This window comes from Diaphorina citri, unplaced genomic scaffold (assembly GCF_000475195.1).
Source record: "Diaphorina citri unplaced genomic scaffold, Diaci psyllid genome assembly version 1.1 scaffold13, whole genome shotgun sequence".
In the NCBI taxonomy this organism is placed as follows: domain Eukaryota; kingdom Metazoa; phylum Arthropoda; class Insecta; order Hemiptera; family Psyllidae; genus Diaphorina; species Diaphorina citri.
The window spans coordinates 462,763-483,288 of record NW_007377452.1 but is presented as its reverse complement, the minus strand read 5'-3'; the positions used below and the strand labels follow the sequence as shown (position 1 = coordinate 483,288).

At 38.8% G+C, this 20,526-nt stretch overlaps 1 protein-coding gene across 1 annotated transcript in view; it reads right to left on the bottom strand.

Annotated features, from left to right (window-relative positions):
* Positions 1–5,988, bottom strand: part of LOC113466383 — a 13,061-nt gene extending 7,073 nt beyond the window's left edge. Inside the window, exons 1-3 of the mRNA XM_026821735.1 lie at positions 5,854–5,988; positions 5,549–5,667; positions 4,619–5,011 (exon numbers count right to left, since the gene is read on the bottom strand). Of these exons, the coding sequence (XP_026677536.1) occupies positions 4,619–5,011; positions 5,549–5,622 (467 nt within the window). The 5' untranslated portion in view covers positions 5,623–5,667; positions 5,854–5,988. The remainder of the gene's footprint in view (positions 1–4,618; positions 5,012–5,548; positions 5,668–5,853) is intronic.
* Between the last annotated feature and the right edge of the window lie 14,538 nt (positions 5,989–20,526).

Here is a 20,526-nt window from a genome sequence, read left to right as displayed (position 1 = left end):
AAAGTTTCAGCCATTGGTCCGTGTGTGTGTCTGTCTGTGTGTCTGTCTGTCTGTAAACAAAATATCTCGAGAACGGTATAAGCTAGAGACTTGAAATTTTGTATGTAGTTCACAAATGTGACAAGGTCTTCAGTCCCAACTTGTTGGCAAACTCCTCAGTGACGTAGTTCTTGTGGGATCCGGAGTCTAGAAGTATTGTAGCAGGTAGCGTCTTTTGAGTCACCGGGTTTATGATCTGTGTATGTGCAATGTGAAGTCCGATGATCTCTTGAGACCGACTAGCTAATACTCCTTCTGTGATCGACTCATGTTCTGGGCAGTTAGGGTAAAAGAACACTCAAATAAGCATCATTCAATAGGATAAGGAAAGTCGTGTGATGTTCACACCAGATTTTTTTTTTTCTCTTCTTCTTCTTTTCATTATTATTATGAATTCATCATTGTTTATAATTATGTACAGTGTACACAAAATACACGAGAGTTAGAAGCAAAGGGTGAAATTATTGCCTAAGGTAGTCTCTACCATTCAACATTCAACCCTAAAACAAACAATTTCTTCTTTCTTCTTCTTTCTTTAAATCTCTTTCTCTCTCTCCTTCCCTCCCTCTCTCTCTCTCTCTCCTTCCCTCCCTCTCTCTCTCTCCTTCCCTCCCTCTCTCTCCCTCCCTCCCTTTCTCTTTCTGTCTCTCTCACTCTCTCTCTCCTTCCCTCTCTCTCTCTCTCCCTCCCTCCCTTTCTCTTTCTGTCTCTCTCACTCTCTCTCTCCTTCCCTCTCTCTCTCTCTCCCTCCCTCCCTCTCTCCCTCTCTCACTCTCTCTCTCCTTCCCTCCCTCTCTCTCTCTCTCTCCTTCCCTCCCTCTCTCCCTCCCTCTCCTTCCCTCCCTCTCTCTCTCCCTCTCCTTTCCTCCCTCCCTCTCTCTCTCCCTCTCCTTCCCTCCCTCTCTCTCTCTCCCTCCCTCCCTCTCTCTCTCTCTCTCTCCCTCCCTTCTCTCTCTCCCTCTCCTTCCCTCCCTCTCTCTCTCCCTCTCCTTTCCTCCCTCCCTCTCTCTCTCTCCTTTCCTCCCTCCCTCTCTCTCTCTCTCTCCTTCCCTCCCTCTCTCCTTCCCTCCCCCTCCTTTTCTCTTTCTGTCTCTCGCTTCTTTATTCTTATTCTTTTTAATTTAAATAGGTCTTATTGTTTTTCTTTGAAAATATCATATGTGATTTATTAGGTAAGGGACTTTTCAGCCCCGTGCTGGCAGTATACGTAAACAAGAGTAGCCTATTCTCCTTTCGTAATGTTAATGCGCATTGACATTAGGAATTTCCAGGGGTGGGGATAATAAAATGCAAGAACGTTATGAGATAATTTTACCGGTAATTTGGATTTCCCGGATTAACAGGTACGCATAACTCAGTGATGAATTTTATGATTCCACAAGAAAAGTAACTTTTTTCATTTATTTTTAAATTAATTTTGTGGTCCTCCGAGAAAAATACCCAATTACTGTATGGATGAACTTCGAACCAAGTTCAAGTTTTCTATTATGAGAAGCTATTGAAATCATATATGTGTATAATTAAATAACTTTGTCTGTTCGGCAAATGATTTTATAGTACTTCTTTGTGGAGAAGAATAGCATACCTGGTAGTGGGGGTAAAAATTGACGATTAAAAAAAATCAGCTGATGAAATTTTAAATTTTACCGCCAAAACTTCCTATATTCCTAATGTGAAACAAGATGGCGGATCGTAATGCGAGAAAAAAAAGGTACATTACAAAATTCGTGAAAGGAGAGGAGGGGAAGTTAATGTACATTAACATTTGAGAAGGAAAAATTCGAATTGAGCTAATGTGCATTAACATTATGAAAGGAAAATACGCTAAAGGTATCTCCTATTATATATTATTAATTTTATTTCCTATTCTATGCCTCCCAGATCCACAATCGACCAATCCTGGCACAGCAACAGCTTCACCAACAAATCAACCAGAAACCTCCTCGGAAGCTTGCTCCGAAAAAACCTCCCAAGACCCAGAAACTGGAGAAACCTCTCTAGAAAGTACTTCCCAAAAAACCTCCCTGGAAAGTTCTTTCCGTGAAAAAACCTCTGAGAATAGTTCTCGAGACTAAGGAAAGCTCTATTGTGCTGAAACTCGTGTAGCTTCACAGTGAACGGAGAGTTAGCCAGATCTGTGACGGTATTGATGAGACTGCTTGGGGTCTGAATGAGGACGACAATGTTGGCGGCATACGCCGTGACCAGGAACAGGCACGTGATGGAGGTCACTAGCACGGTGAGTCGGCCCGAGGCACTGTTGGGCACTTTGTCCAGGCCTGAAGAGAAGTTTGAAGTTAGTACGTATGTATGAACATCTTTGAGATTGATGGGTTTGAAGTTGGTATGCATTTATGGACATTTTTGAAATTGGTTATCAGGTTATCAGAATGGTTATAATATGTTTGAAGTTAGTACGTATGTGTGAACATCTTTGACATTGATTGAAATGAAGTTGGTATGCATTAAGAGACAATGATAAGTTTGAAGTTAGTATCTGTGTATGAACATCTTTCAGATCGATAGGTTTGAATTTGATACGTATGTATGAACAATGACTCCTGCTAGTCTGATCCATGAAGAGTGAATTCTCATCGAGTGAAATCATAAATGAAGTTGAATTGAACGTGAGGGAGTGGATGAGCTCAAAGTGGACATCTGAAAACGGAAATAAACTGATTAAGTGACTTAAAATTGGACGCGAATTTTGTCCGAATTATTAATTTTCAAGACTGCTTGGGGTCTGAATGAGGACGACAATGTTGGCGGCATACGCCGTGACCAGGAACAGGCACGTGATGGAGGTCACTAGCACGGTGAGTCGGCCCGAGGCACTGTTGGGCACTTTGTCCAGGCCTGAAGAGAAATTTGAAGTTAGTACGTACCTATGTATAAACATCTTTGAGATTGATGGGTTTGAAGTTGGTATGCATTTATGGACATTTTTGAAATTGGTTATCAGGTTATCAGAATGGTTATAATATGTTTGAAGTTAGTACGTATGTGTGAACATCTTTGACATTGATTGAAATGAAGTTGGTATGCATTAGGCCTGAAGAGAAGTTTGAAGTTAGTACGTATGTATGAACATCTTTGAGATTGATGGGTTTGAAGTTGGTATGCATTTATGGACATCCTTGAGATTGGTTATCAGAATGGTTATAACATGTTTGAAGTTAGTACGTATTTGTGAACATCTTTGACATTGATAGAAATGAAGTTGGTATGCATTAAGAGACAATGATAAGTTTGAAGTTAGTATCTGTGTATGAACATCTTTGAGATCGATAGGTTTGAATTTGATACGTATGTATGATGAACAATGGACATATCTGACATTGATAGAATTGAAGCTTTGTAGGTATGCGTTTAAGAATATCTTTGCGATTGATAGGTTTGAAGTTAGTACGTATGAGTGAACCTCTTCGACATTGATAGAATTGAAGTTGGTATGCTTTTATGAACATCTTTGATATTGATAGACTTGCCTTGTTGACAGATGGCGCCCAACACAGACATGACAACGTCGGGAAGGGAAACTCTGATAATTTGAGTCTCAAATCCGTAGCGATGGGAGAGAGATAGTAGTGTGGATAGGGCTATGGTGATGAACGTCATTAGAACTGAAACACAGAAAGAAAATAAGGTGTAACCATTAATAAATAATCCACAAGGACTCGAGAGCAAATTGTCTCTACTTTTGCTATCCTATTCCAGCAGGATAAACAAGGTATATTCTATTCTACTTTTAATAATTATTTTCTCTTGGAAGTGTGAATTTTGCCCATTGATTTTAACACACCATTAAAATAATATTGGCAGCCTAGATCGATTCCCACCCGGGCCGGATTTCATCCTGAACGGATAAGGTTCGCTCTCGGGACGGCAGGCTTTCTTCTATCCTGTCTTTTCTCTTCGCTTTCGGCACGATAAGACTTCAGAAGTTACAAATCCCTCTCTATCAAACCTCTTTGAACAAATCTAAAAAAGAAATTTATTTCCGTATTCAGTCCGTTCGCTCTACAGATACTTACTGAGTGTACTGAGCCAGAGGTTCGGAGAGAATGTCTTGAAGTAGATATTGCTGACGGAGGCGAGCGAGGGCTGTCGAAACAGGAACGAAGTACTGAAAGGTCACAGAAGTAATGTTTACAAAAGGTTTTTGCCCCCCCCCCCATTGTGTAACTGTTAAAGTTTTACCCTCCAAGCCAAGCCGTCCATTCAGCGCCAAGCTATCCGCTTACTCACATTAACCTCACCCAAACTAAGTGGGGCCGGAAAAAGCCAGCAGCACGCAATCGCGTCTGGGTAAGGGTAAGGGACCATCTGGGTAATCACAGTGAGTAATTACCCAGATGTTGACCCGTCCGAATACCAACCACGCACAACGTTGCTGACCTTAAGCGATTCTTGGGGAACTGGTGCACTCATCACAAACACACTATCGCCTCTGGCAAATAATATTTGACTTTGATGTTTTTGGAGTTAGTATGTACGTAAAAACATCTTTGAGTTTTAAACATCTTTGAGTTCGAGTGTATTTGATTTTAGTTTGATTTTATTTCGACAGGGTACTCACGTCACTGGGAACACAGTGGCCGCATAGTTGACGTAGACGCGGCGATCATTCCGAAGCAGCAAGGCAGACCCGGTATCTGCCACCTCCGTGTTTAGAAACTTGATAAGACCTCCGGCTCCGAGAAAACTGCCTGCCTCGCTTGTGTGCTTCCAACCATAGTCATCTATAAGGTAGGACACTAGGCTGTTGATCAGAGTGGGTAACTTTTGTTTATTATATTCCATGGTGGCCGCATAGTTGACGTAGACGCGGCGATCATTCCGAAGCAGCAAGGCAGACCCGGTATCTGCCACCTCCGTGTTTAGAAACTTGATGAGGCCTCCGGCTCCGAGAAAACTGCCTGCCTCGCTTGTGTGCTTCCAGCCATAGTCATCTATGAGGTAGGACACTAGGCTGTTGATCAGAGTGGGTAACTTTTGTTCATTATATTCCTATTCCTGTTTATTATATTATAAAGTTCTTTGTCCCAGAATTAAGAAGAAAAATGAATAGTTCATCCCTAAATGGGATTTAGCTAAAAGTTCAAAATTCATCACTCCAATATTGAACATATTACTGAGGTTTTGAATCTGGTTTACGTGAGAAAATATCTTCGAACCTAGCCTGTTTTGAAGACAGTATGCAAGTACAAAGATCTTTGAAATGGATAGGTTTGAAGTTGAAGTTAGTAGTATCCAAGTCAAACATTTTTGAGTTCAGTTTTGAAGCTTGTATGAATTTACGAACTCCTTGATTTTTACCATTTTGAAGAAAGTATGCACGTACAAACATCTTTGAGTTTGGTTTTGAATCCAGTATGCATTTTTGAACTTCTTTGAAACTGACAAAACAATTTTATTGATGAACTTTATTACAGCCTATTAATCAAGAATCAAGGCACAATATTTAAGATTATGATAAGAATACGAGTAAAATATTATCCCTTAATACCTGGCATTAAGAGAAAAGGCCAAACACTGTAGAAGTTCATGATTCGCCCATCCGTATAAATCTACAAGCACCATAGATTCCTTCTTGTCCCAACCTTTGAACGTATCTAAATGTATGAGCTGCAATAGGATAAATAATAATAATATACAGGGTGTCCCAGAATTTATTCAAATCACTTGACTATTAGGGTAATTGAAATGTATTTTTAATATTTTATAAAAACTACAAAAGATACAATGAGTTGACATGTTTCGCCAACTCCTGATGGCATCATCAGAACAAACTTATTCTGAAACTCAACTTACCACTTCGACAATACGGACTGGTTCCCGGTGAAAATTGTCACGTCTTGATTTATTCACATGATTGTAATAGCTGAGACCTCCACCGCCGAGGGGACCTGACCAACAGACCAATAATAGAATAGAATCTTCTTCTTTTAGAATCTCCTAGTATGCAGCAAACTGGAGACCACATGCACCCACGACGATCTGCTACAAGCAAACGAGAAAGACCACTCCGTTGCAAGGCATTGGAGGTACCAAATATGATGAGAAAGAAGAGGACTCGGAAAGTAAAGTAAGTCCAAAATACATATCTCAATAATCCCAACACCCAATGTTTACCTACCATGCTGACACCGGTCGCTATGAGCATTAATATTACATAACCACTAATTTTCCTCACGAGGCTGAGTGGGCCCCGCAAAAGCCAGTCACGGAATCAATCTTTTGCAAGATACAATTTTTTGACCCCGCCGGGAATCGAACCCGGGTCTCCCGCGTGCAAGGCGAGCGCAGTGACCACTATACCATTTCACTCACTTCTGAGCGAATAGGTCACAGAATAAAGACTGTTTATGCACAGGCAGAACCATATAACGTCTTTGAAACGCTCTTAGTAGAGGTAAATTCCAGGAATAACTCATCTCTAAAGGAATTCAACTAAACTTACTTCTGGGCAAAGAGGTCACAGTATCCCGACTGCTTATGTACGGGCAGAACCATATAACGTCTAGGAAAGGCCCGTAACTCTGATAAACCACATTTTTCTTCCTCCCGCCATGTTTGTTTGATGTAGAAGTAGGCGAAATTTTCCAGGGCCACCTGAAAACAGAACATCCGGGATAACCTATCTGAAAATGTTGAGGGTGTTAACTCCCTAATCCTATATTTCAAAGCCCTCCACTTATACAACCTAGGGGTATCGGCGCGAACGACCTACTGTTTGTCCGTAGTGCGCCTAAAAGGAAAAAAAAATCTATTTCTAATTTACTTATTCTAATTCACACACACACACACACACACACACACACACACACACACACACACACACACACACACACACACACACACACACATTCATTTTTATATACAGTCGAACCTGGATAAACGAGAACCCAAGGGACTAGGTCATTTTTCTCGTTTAAAGAGGTTTCTCGTTTAAGGATAGGTATTTTTATTAATTTTTTTATTAACATTTATCCTTAAGTACTTGATGTAATGGTGTAAGAACCACTTTGAGTATCGGGTTTAAATACTACAACGAAACCATATCACATCACCAAGTCTTGGTGGCTTGCTTGTAAAGGTCTCTGTTTCCCAATCCAAGGGTCTCGGGTTCAATCCTCAGCTATGTCCAACTGATGAGTCCAAATAAGGACGAAACACGTGTCTTGGGCTGCTTAGTGATTTGGTCTGGTTTCGTTGTATAACTCATTTCTAAGTCAACTTGTATTGTAAGTTATATGGAAAATTTAAATAAATACAAAACAAAAAATGTCTGTCTGTCTGTAAATAAAATATCTCGAGAAGGGTGAGAGCTAGAGACTTGAAATTTGGTTAAGACCCGTAACGGTTAGCGGTTTTCGGTTCTACTGACTGAACGATAAGAGCTATCGACAAAGTTATTGTAGGGAGAAGACCCCCAAAATCTCATCCAAAAGTAACAGTGTAATATCTATATAAATAAAATTGTAGATTTGTCTGTACATTGCTTAGAATCGTGAAATTTTTAGTTATTCTTACTCCTTACGCATCCACGATTCCAAAAATCACATTAGAAAAATTTCTGTCTGTCTGTCTGTCTGTCTGTATGTATGTCTGTCTGTTACGCTAAATAGACCTTTGGTTGTCCTCTTTTCACGAGAAAACGGCTCGACCGATTTTGATGAATTTTTTTGTGGTTGTTAAGAAGAGTACTCGGGGTAACATAGGCTACCTAAAATTGTCACATTCCCTCCTGATTCAAAATGGCGGCGGTTCAAAAACGTGAAGAAAATGGCCTATTTTTCGGTTTACATCGTTTGGCGAAAGAAAATTTCGGAAAAGTCGTACCATTTTCCAGTAGTACAGGAAAAACCACTTTCGGGATCATAAAACTCAACTGATTGGCAATAAGGAGTGCGAAAATTTATGATATTCACACCAGATTTTTTAACTCAACTCTTTTAACTCTTCACACAACTACTTAAAATTATCACATTTTATCCTGATTCAAAATGGCGGCGGTTCAAAGTTATGCCTATTATGCTGCTCTGTGGGACATGTCAGGGAAAGTTGTATGATATTCACACCAGATTTTTTTAACTCAACTCTTTTAACTCTTCACACAACGCTACTGTAAGGTTGGAAAGCAAGGATGTCCAGAAGGTGGTAACGGCCAGCAAGATCTGCACGAATATTCGGAAACGAATGCGGTTCGCTCACATGATGAAGAAGCAACCCGCGGCTCCCGAGACGAGTACTGGAACCGCGACCACCACATCCAGCGGTTAGTATTCTTTATTGTTTTTCTTCTTCTTTTTTTCTTCTTTATTATTAATTCTTCATTGTTTATAATTATAATTATATGTACACAAAATTCTACCATTCAACCCTAAAACAAACAATGTCTTCTTTCTTTAATTCTCTTTCTTGAACAATGGACATATCTGACATTGATAGAATTGAAGCTTTGTAGGTATGCGTTTAAGAATATCTTTGCGATTGATAGGTTTGAAGTTAGTACGTATGAGTGAACCTCTTTGACATTGATAGAATTGAAGTTGGTATGCTTTTATGAACATCTTTGATATTGATAGACTTGCCTTGTTGACAGATGGCGCCCAACACAGACATGACAACGTCGGGAAGGGAAACTCTGATAATTTGAGTCTCAAATCCGTAGCGATGGGAGAGAGATAGTAGTGTGGATAAGGAGTAAGAATAACTAAAAATTTCACGATTCTAAGCAATGTACAGACAAATCTACAATTTTATTTATATAGATAGAATATACCTGGTGGTGTAGTGGTCAAGGCGCTCGCCTGGTAAACAGGAGGGCGTGGGTTCAATCCCAGCCGAGGTATGGAATTTTATCTGTTAGTCCCTTAGCCAGATTAAACAGGTCTACACTCTCTGTTCAAATTCCCCCAGCCAGACTAAGCCTCGGTGGTTAGTGGTCAAGGCGCTCGCCTGGTAAACAGGAGGGCGTGGGTTCAATCCCAGCCGAGGTATGGAATTTTATCCTCAAGAGAATTTGACCACAATAATAGTAGTAGCCTACTGCTGGAGTAAAGGGACTTTTCAGTCCTATGCGAGCAGTATAAATCCACAATAATAGTAGTAGCCTACTGCTAGAGTAAAGGGACTTTTCAGTCCTATGCGAGCAGTATAAATAAGCACTATTATTATTATTATTATACTCTGTTTATCCTTGTCGAATGAGACTGAAAAGTCCCTTTACTCCCGCAGTCTCAACAAGGTCTCATGTATTTGGTACAAAATAGGTGTAAATTTTATAAAATCAAACAACCTTGCTTACTGCACCTTTTCCCAATCTTATTATGTAAATATAAATGTAAAATGTAAATGCAGTTTCTTTGTGTTATTATGTCACAAGCTCACTGCAGCATTGTAGGATTTTCCCAATATCTCAATAATCCTAAAATCCAATGTTTACCTACTATGCTGGCACCGGTCGCTATGGGCATTTTTATATGTCATAGCTACTCATTTTCCTCACGAGGCTGAGTGGGCCCCACAACAGCCAGTCACGGAATGAATCCTTTGCAGATACAAATTTCTTGACCCCGCCGGGAATCGAACCCGGGTCTCCCGCGTGCAAGGCGAGTGCAGTGACCACTACGCCAATTTCTTGACCCCGCCGGGAATCGAACCCGGGTCTCCCGCGTGCAAGGCGAGCACAGTGACCACTACGCCATGGGAGCTCAATCTTACTATTGGAGTCGGCGTTACCCTCCTTTATCCTACCCCTCCATACCCTCCTATCTAATGCCTCCTCCCTTCTCCATCCCTTTCCTCTCAAGTCTTTCTCAACTTTATCTATCCACCTCAGGTTTGGTCTCCCCCTCTTTCTCTTCACCTGTATCGCTCTACTTAATAGAAATAGAATATGTATAGTATACTTAAATATGAAAATAACTTTTACTCTTCACTGGTTTACCAGTGAAGAGTAAAAGTTATTTTCATATTTAGATATTTAAAATGAACCTTCACAAAGTTACTGAGTCTACCATCAATATGTATAGTATACCTTGTTTATACAAATAGGATGAGAATCTGAAAATAAAAAGGCCCTCCATTTTTTTTTCTCTCCATAACCCTCCCTCTCTCTCTCTCTCTCTCTCTCTCTCTCTCTCTCTCTCTCTCTCTTTGAGAAGGAAAAATTCGAATTGAGCTAATGTGCATTAACATTATGAAAGGAAAATACGCTAAAGGTATCTCCTTTTCTATATTATTAATTTTATTTCCTACTCTATGCCTCACAGATCCACAATCGACCAATCCTGGCACAGCAACAGCTTCACCAACAATTGGTTAGACTGCGGGGGTAAAGGGACTTTTCAGTCCTATCCCAGCAGGATAAACAAGGTATATTCTATTCTATTCTATTCTATTCTATTCTATTCAACCACGCAGTCTACATTGCATAAATATCTAGACTAGAATATTTGATTGGTATCTATGTATAGCTCATTGTTCAATTTCTTGTAAACAATTTTGAATAATAAGACTTGTTTGAATAGACAAAAGTAATGCCGCCCTGATCGCTACTCACTCCAAACTTTCCACCTACCTTCGCCTTCCAATGTTTTCGTCATGCGCGCACTATCTTTGCGCACTTTATACAGGGTGTACACTTGCCATGCGCTGCGCATCTCTATCAGCTCCACGTTGCTGTTGGGCAGAATAATGAGGGACTGGAGTAGGTCGAATGGAGACACCCTGTAGGCAGGTTCTGGAGGATCAGTTAGGTTGAAGGTCGAGTTGTTTTCGAAAGCAGACGAGTGGATTTCGTTCGTTAGGTTTAGTTTGCTTGCTGCGGCATTGATTTTTGCTGACTTATCCTTTTCCCTTGCTGGAATATCGATTTTGGTAGCTTGAGTATACATTTCGTTCGTCAAGTCCAGATTAGTTGCTGAGGCGTTATTTTTTGTTGAAGTATTGATTTGTGCTGATTCATTCTTTTTCCTTGCTGGAGTATTGATTTTGCTTCCTGAAGTGTCTATGTGCGTTGCTGAAGCAATGGTTTTGGTTTCTAAAGTGTACATTTTGATTGCTGAAACGTCTATCTTTGTTGTTGTAGCATTGATTCGTGTTGAAAAGTTCATTTTGGTTGATGATCTGTCCATTTTGGTTCCTGAATCGTCGATTTTTGTTGCTGAGGCGTCGATTTTGGTAGCCAATGCGTCGATTTTCGTTGCTGGCGCATTGATTTCGGTTGCCGAAGTTGCTGAATTGTTCATTTTAGTTGCTGGAGTATTCAATTTGGTTGCTGAAGCCCTCACTTTAGTCAAAGTATCCATTGTTGGGTCCGTTTTGATGGCGGAATTCTTCGTTCGTTCTCGGGTGGCTTCGTTTATTTGATCCGAGTCGAACAGAATCCAATCGTATTTGGAATTGAACAGACGTAGTTGTGAGCTCTGTAAAATAAATTTGTCATTGGAACAGAAGAGCGAGCCTAGTTAGCTTGATTGGTAGCGCGTCTGCCTTGTAAGCGCTAGGCCGCGGGTTCGATTCCCGCCCGGAGCTGATTTTATCCTCAACGGATCATGTTGTTTCTCGGGACGGCTGTGCCCCCTAAAGCATTATCCAGAGAAGCACGTAGTATCCAGCAGGATCGATAGGAACTATGGAAGACGTGATATCAGCATGACGCGACGAAAGTTTTCTCAATAATATAAAAGTCGGTGCGAAATATTCAGAGTCTTTCATCTCTCTTATCTTCTCGCTTCTCGCCATGAAGCGTTTAGGTTTACAAATTTGCCCCCTAAAGCATTATCCAGAGAAGCACGTAGTATCCAGCAGGATCGATAGGAACTATGGAAGACGTGATATCAGCATGACGCGACTAAAGTTTTCTCAATAATAAAAAAGTCGGTGCGAAATATTCAGAGTCTTTCATCTCTCTTATCTTCTCGCCATGAAGCGTTTAGGTTTACAAATTAGAGAATTATACTTAAAGCTAGAGGAATAGGAGTAGGAACACTGAGATATTTGAGATAGAGTTATCCATACTGCACGAGGCGATAGAGATAACAAACAGTATTGGTAACAATGCCCATGTTGGGTTATTAGAACTTGGAATGTTCAAACCTAAAACACTTTGAAACTTCAAACGAGAACAAATAGGTTCCAAGAATCAACGGGGCAACATCATTATTTGAGACAAGAGTCATCCTTGTTAATGTTAATGATCGCTAAACGTTCCATCATTTCATTACAACTTGGAACTCTTGGAAGTCGTTTTCAACATGCTTCATCTTCTACTCTGCGTCTGTATTGACCCTATTTTCTCATCAAACGTTTACTTTACATGTGGGGTCGCGTTTTCACTCGGCTTGGTACAAAGTTATCAGAATTCTCTTTCAATCTCAACATGAATAGATTGCACTGTACAAAATACAAAGCAACGACCGCTCCCTAACATTGGCAATACACTTCAGAGGGCACTAGTGACCTTGACTTGCCGGTATTACAACCTTGCATCTTAACATCATCAGCTGATGTTGCACATTTCAAAATATTGATATGAAACATTACATGCTCCACCGTGCACCTGCACCGCCTAGCGTAGCAGAGTATGTAAGAGTGACCAAATCAAAATTCATCACTCGTGTGTTTCAATATAAGATGCAAATTATATAGAGGTAGAGATACGAGATTTGGCACGAATGTACATAATTATTTACTTCGGATAGCTGAAGGTGTGTCCACATATAGTCAACGGCCGTCGACCACGTGTGGATATTGAAAAAGCAAAGGAAATTCAATCGAAAATTTGAATCCGAATTTAAAGTCCCAAGCCGCATCATGGACACAGGGGAATTGAGATTCAATAGTATATCAACAATCAACATACCTTGACTTGCCGGTATTACAACCTTGCATCTTAACATCATCAGCTGATGTTGCACATTTCAAAATATTGATATGAAACATTACATGTTCCACCGTGCACCTGCACCGCCTAGCGTAGCAGAGTATGTATGTACGAGTGACCAAATCAAAATTCATCACTCGTGTGTTTCAATATAAGATGTAAAATATATAGAGGTAGAGATACGAGATTTGGCACGAATGTACACAATTATTTACTTACTATTACAACGGATAGCTGAAGGTGTGTCCACACATAGTCAACGGGATATTGACAAAACAAAGGAAATTTAATCGAAAATTTGGATCCGAATTTAAAGTCCCAAGCCGCATCATGGAACAGAGGAATTGAGATTCAATAGTATATCAACAATCAACACGCTTTCGAGCAAATAATAATGAGAAGAGATGTAGGCGGAGGGAGAGGCGACAGAGTAAACTTATCTGTTGCTCCATGGCGCCGACTGTATGCTCGTCGTCGCTTTAGAATTTAATTTCATGAAATTTTCTGCTTGATTTCCTCACAAGAAAACCCCCTGGAATCTGGAATAGCTCCGAAGATATTCTGGCATTTCCCTCAGTTTAAAACAAAGGTCATATTATCTAGAACAAACGTCAGTAACAGTATAGCACAGTGGATACTTGGGATCTGGAGGTTGGTGTTTCGAGTCCAAACGGTCATGATGCACAATTTAGTGAAGTGTTCATCGAGGAGAGACATTAATTGTGAGCATTCACGATTAATGATTATTAACAAAGTTAAAATTTCATAGATGCAGTAGAAGGTATAAATGATTATTCATCTATGTAAATATCAGATTTATATTGTACAACTTCTGAGCGTAGCCCTTTGTGTTCACACATCCACATTACAGCGAATATTCACACATCCAAGTCATATACTACACTAAAGTCATATCAATACATCAAGACAACTTTACAGCTGACGGTATAAAAAGAAGCCAGAGTTTTACCTCCTAATTGGAGTATTATATTTAACACCTTTGTGTACAGAAACTTTAACAAAGCATGAAAAGAACGCGGTTTATTTTATGCTTTCAATGTTGAAAAGGAAGGAAATATTTTAACCTGGGAACTACCGAAAAACATCCGTTGTATACAGGATTCAGGCAAAGATCTTGTGTCATACAGATTGTTATTGAATTTTCATACATGGAGTCTTCAACTGTAGTACCATCTTCATACAACCCAAGACTTTACTCAACTCTAGTCTATTACCCATGGATAGAGTTTTCACGGGGAAAAGGAAATCATTTCCCGCCATATTGTATTATTGATTCAATACCTAACAACCCCGTGCGAAGCATGGATCACTCAGCTGGTTCTGAATCCAAGAGTAAAATAATTTCTTTTAAATAATAAAGCATGAAGCAATACAAGTTAGTGATGTTGGTTGAAAAGAAAAAAACGTAATAACTAACGCTGGAAGCACCAATCAGTTGATTCTGATATGAAATTCAATACAATTATTAACATCATCATCAATATGTCGTTTCGTTTTACAAATATGCATGTTGAACTTAACCTAGCTGCTAGCATGTGTATTGAAACACACAAACTTCCATGAAAAGAAATTCTCGAAATGCAGGGGGGGTCGAGGGTCGACGAACTTTGATGGAAATAATCATGCTTTAACAATTTATCTACTAGACGCACCAAAATATGTTGCTGGCCTACTACGACGTAGATTTAAAAACATATTAAAAACTTGTTTTGGAATCAAATACAAATTTACATTACATTGGAAACAAAATAGTTGAAAAAAATTAAATTAACATTCCATCTATGTCTGCAAGGTACACCGCACCGAATCGGTCCAACTTATCGAATCAATATAATGAATGGAGATAGAAACTTACGCGAAACCAACACACACTTGACTTAAGAACAAATAAATTTCAAATGACCCAACACCAAGCCCGCAAACTAAACGCTCGACTGGGAAATATAAGGTTCAAAGTAGAACATATCTAATTACAGAAGACAAATTCAAAGAGAGCTTGAAAATTGGAAGCAATGAGATTAGTCATAGTCATGTTTCAGTTGTAAATAACTCAAGTAAAAGTGCTACGTGTAATGATAACAGGAAATATTAACAATATCTAACATCTTCGTTAAAATCACGTTTTCGGTCCGAACGAAACTTTTGAAATTTTCAGGGAATTTCATTTAAAGTTGAGAAGAAAGTCAATTTTGTTAAACTAAACACACAAGTGCCTCATAGACATAAGTCTAGTTCAAAGATCCATAGAGGATTTTAAGTGACCAATAAAAAACTACGCCTCTTGCAAACAAACAAACAGACAGACAACTGAAAGAGGAAGTTGCGCATCATCTATCATACTAAACAAGCAAAGAAGCATACTACTGGTAGAGCTAGAGTTAGGTTATGGCTTAAGTACAGGTTGAACGTCTGGTCTGAAGACCTGATGCTATCTAACGGTAATTCTAGCACTCTAGTCTTCTCTACGCTATATTCCGCCAATGTTTGGTTTTGGTCTTAACGTGTAATTAAATAAAAAAAATCCGTTGATTCTATGTGAATTTTCACGAGAATTTTGATTTTGAAGGTTTTAGTTCCGAAAATGAAGGGGATTTGAAAATTTCTTGTTTATCCAGGTTTCTCGTTTATCCAGGTCTCGTTTATCCAGGTTCGACTGTATTAGATATCGGAACATAATATAGAACTTATAGAAGACATTGTTTATTAAACTTAATTTCAAGCTGTTCGTGTCAATGAAACTCGCCATGATCAAGAACAAGAACAATGTCCGACACTAACAATATAATATCTAAACAATGTTTACAACAAGTTAGAATATATTAATTTAATGCATGCCAGAGGCAAGGTCCAGAAGCGTGCCTAAGATGAACAATGCCCGCAGTAAATTATTGAATAGACTTGGAACAGCGGCAGTAGCAGCGGCTAACTAATATCCCGATGACAAACATCTCTACGGCTTCTGTTGAAACTCACACCTCATCGGTCTTCAGACTTCACACCATCCAACCAACATAACCATCATGAGATTCCCACAGATATTTCTCTTGATATCCAATATGAATATGGTGTTCTATGGAGAGTGAACAAGAATTTAGTCGCAGCCTGCAGGACCCAAAATTGAAAACTAATAGTAATTCTGTTTCTTTTCTTTCACGTGGAAAGGACAAACGTGTTTTAGATTAGAGGTTACGGTTATGGTTAGTATTCTTAGATATAAACATTTCCCAACTTATAGTTCCCACAGAAAAGGGGAGAGAAAGATAATGCAAAATGTTGATCCAAAAGAGAACAAACACCAAAACATGGATTACTCTTTGGCAAACGTGCTTTTAATAAGAAATTAAGAACCAAACTTAATATGTATTGAGCCAAAGCACGTTATACCCAAAGCAGCGGTATCTTTATCAGTATATGGAATAATATGAAAATGTACACGTCATGCTATCCTCTCAATATGTTTATACGACATGGAACTATGCTAGTCGCTAATGCAAGTCTCAGGACTTAGACTATGTGAATGATCGCGCATTTCAGTAGAAAAAAACAGCAATAACACACGACTGAAATCGGCTGAGTTCGAAACCATTTGAGACTAATGCTATGACGTCATTCATATTTTTAGCCTGATGCTGTCTGAACGAATATTGTTTGGAAGGTAGAGGTGCTTGTTAGACGGGAGAGGTTGCGTTATATGAACATGGACAGAATCTTGTTGGGATGTTGCATTGGCGTGAGACTTCCCTCTCATATGAACAGTTTATTAACCGGATTCAATGGCTTATACAGGGACAAGAAAATGAAAATTGTGAAGAGAGTTCACGTCACCCTACTAAACATTACCGCAAAACGTTGCCACGTTCTGTCCAGACATCAGAGTACTATTATTAAGGACTCGACTTACATGTTGTATTAGAGGTATCGGATGGAAAACTAAACAGATGGTGCCTAGAATACAAAATGTTCGCATTCGCAGCCCAGAAGGTATCAGGCATGCAAGGCTTTGCAATGAAGCAATGTATTTATTATTATTATCATTATTTTTAAAAGATGAGTGTTTCACCGCCGTTTTTATTTCGTATTAATGAAACAACTGCTACATTAGACGCATGTGGTCTGTGTCGTAGCAAGCCCATCCCGTAGTATGCCTCTCATCAGATGGGCGAGAAGAGACACAATACTTCCCATTTAGGTGCTGGGTCAACACGAGAACACCAGAAAGTAACCCGTTGAAATATTTGCAATCGAAAAACGAGAACAAATTTTTGTCGATGGTCGGATTTGAACCCGGGACCTTCTGCATGGCAAGCAAGCGCGTTACCACTGGACCAACCGTGCCCCCTAATAACGGTAATTCTAGCACTCTAGTCTTCTCTACGCTATATTCCGCCAATGTTTGGTTTTGGTCTTAACGTGTAATTAAATAAAAAAAAATCCACTTGTTCTGTCTCTGTCCATACATTAAGTAACTTGTCTGTTCCACAACTTCCAACATTCCAAACCAACTTTTCCTTATTTTTTTCGTTTTATAGATTTTGTGTTTTTTGTTATTTGTTTCTTGAGGTATTTCTCAGGAATATTTTTTTTATTGCCATTGCCACAGACAGAGAGAACGTGAGGTACAGAGTTTGGACTTGGGACTATTGAGCATTTCTATTGACTAGTCAAGTTAGTTTATGTTGTCTAGAGAGTACTGACAAGATTCATTAGGTTTTAACACAACAGACATCCCAACTCCTAACACATAATGCTTTTTTAGGGCTCACCTAAAATACATAACATAATAAATTATTAAAAAACACTTAGTTATCAAGATCAAAAATCATATCAGATTTTTTTGTAAAACTTTTTGGACGAAACTTCATTGCCACCATGTGTGATGAATTATTTTAAACTTCATATTCGTACATATGAACACCTTTTAGAGAACCCCTTAGACCTCGATGGGTTAAGCAATATCTCATGTTTACCATTTGATTTTATATTTATTTCAGTGGACGTTAAATACTTATGCTGTGGTGATGCAACACACAACAAACAATACCTAATTCATATTGTGTGCAATTATTTCTACAAATTGCAAATAGCTAACTGCTAGAAGTGAAGTGACTGGCAGTAGATTTACTACCAGGGAAAGTAAGCGGGACTGTTAGGAGATTACTATACGAAATCAAAGCTATAAAACTCAAAACAACATAAAGTAAGTAAAACGTCTCACTCCTGATTCTTTGTTTTTGTCTCCGAAAATGATATTTCAACTTTCGAAAAATTGTGACAAGGCTATTTTAGGAAGAGTCACAAAATACTAAATTTCATTATTTTTGTGACTAAAAAAAAGTATACCTACCTGTAATGTAAAACAACGCGACTTCCCGTCAAATTGTAAAAAAGTCGGGTCACAAAGGCAAAAAGGAAAAAAAAAAATGGGCTTTGTAATATTAAAAGTGTCCTGGCTGTCAATTTCCTTTTCCGGCTATTTCTTTTGTCCTTTTAGAAAATAATAAAATTACAATTCCAACACAATGGATCAAAAACAAAAGCCTCTGGAATACAAGTCCTTTATGAAATAAAATATAAAACGTAGGGTACTAATGGTGTGTTTGGAATGCTCCTGTTGATATCAAACAGAATGTCAATATTATCAAGAAGGCACTTAACTTGAAAACAAATAGCAGCAACCCAACCAAGGCGTTCATTCATTAGCAAGAGGTATTTGTAGATAATAAAATTTCAACAATAATATTCTATTGATTGTTTAACTTCCGATTGTAAACCAATACGACCACACCAAAAGATTCCTTGGGAATCCATCATGTTTAAGACATTTAACTACCTACTTTAGGATTAGGAAACCCTTGTAGTCAAGTTTGTTTGGAAATATTGGTGGAGACTTGGGGAGCACACGATGGAGTTATCAATGTCATGTACACAAAAGATTGGTAAGTTTTATACCTAGTAGTTTCTTAATACATTCAGTTTATCTGAATCCGACATAAAATCTGATTCCAATAGATTCTATTTTGCCTGCAATGTAACACCTAATAAACAAATTTACCTCTCTACATCTACACAGGGTATGAATAACTGAGTAAAAGTTTCGTTGAGTTATCTACCCATCTTCAATACTCTTAGTTTCCAACAAATTCTTTCATATACTTTATTACTCGAGTCTATTCTTGGATATCTGTTCAATACTTTGCTAGATAGGTTCGCTATGGTGTTCATTATAGTTAGTTATCTTGGGAACATCTTGTCTTGGCGAATTTGAAATTATTATTCCGAGTCTGGGTGATTTTATTACTCATGTACGGAAATCTCAGAGATAATACTTCTCGTAAAAACGAGTAGCAATTCTCCATCGGATGAATGTTTAGGCACGGAAATGATTACTTGTATTCTGAAATAGAATTCATGCTGTTCAGTTATTATTATTACGAAGAATAAGACATTTTCAACTTTTCTGTGTTCTTGAGGTTGAAAGCTTTTGATTAAATGGAGAAATTTCAGAAATTATCTTTATCCATAAAAGGATAAGAATAAGCTAGGTTTGAGTTTTCGTCCTCATAAAATCCCATCATCGTTTTGATACAGAGGGGTATGAACTCCGTACCCAACAAGCTGGGTCCGTCCCTCCGGGATTTTTTAGCACGTAGTTTATTCCATCGTGGTTAAGTCCTTCTATGGGGACAGACAGACCGACCGACTGACAGACACCGAAGCGAATACAATAGTCCATCCCTTATACCTTTTTATTACTATTGTAATAATAAAGGAAGGACGGACTAAAAAGCCCACTCTGAGGCTTGGGTGTAAGGGGAAAGGGCAAACATGCCCAAATGGTGGGTTAAGCTTATACGAATTTAGAAGTATAAAATGTAAGCAAATAATAAATTTCATCTCATCACATATTATCTAGGACCCTCTATCTCATACAGCATACACCTATCTAGAGGAAAATAATTATCAGGTGTGTGTGAGAGAGAGAGATGAGGCACGACAAGTGTATGATTAATTAGTTTTACATTAGCGTTAAGAGTGCCTCTGCATACGTATATGTTTATAATGAACTTGCCTGGCTTCAAGATCAGATAAGGATTTTGGATGGGCATTTCATTTTCTTTGTTAATGAATAGATATTATGTGCTAAACCCGAATTGAAACCAGCGGGGGAAATAACCTAGCAGAACCGACATGGTTGTGAAATCTTGGATCATGAACATGATTTTAAGATGGCACCATACTACATATATGTACAGTGAGATAGTTGTACAGCAATAGGTGTGCATGTCTACAAGAGAAAGGAAAATCCACCTTTCTGAAGTTGTAACTCAAGGATATTGCATTCAGTTTGTCTGTTTGTTACGCGATATCACTCCCAGGTTGGGTTGGTTTTGAATGTTTTGGTGAAACCTATTAGAACACATAATTATTCAACATGCTAAAAATGACATATTCAATATGTTAGAAATGATCCGTTTTTGCACTCTATCGGGGCATCACGGGCCTGTAAGCGCCCTTTTTTCTGTGTAAATCAACTAAATTTGAAAGAAAGATCCTTGTTATTCAGACTCCAA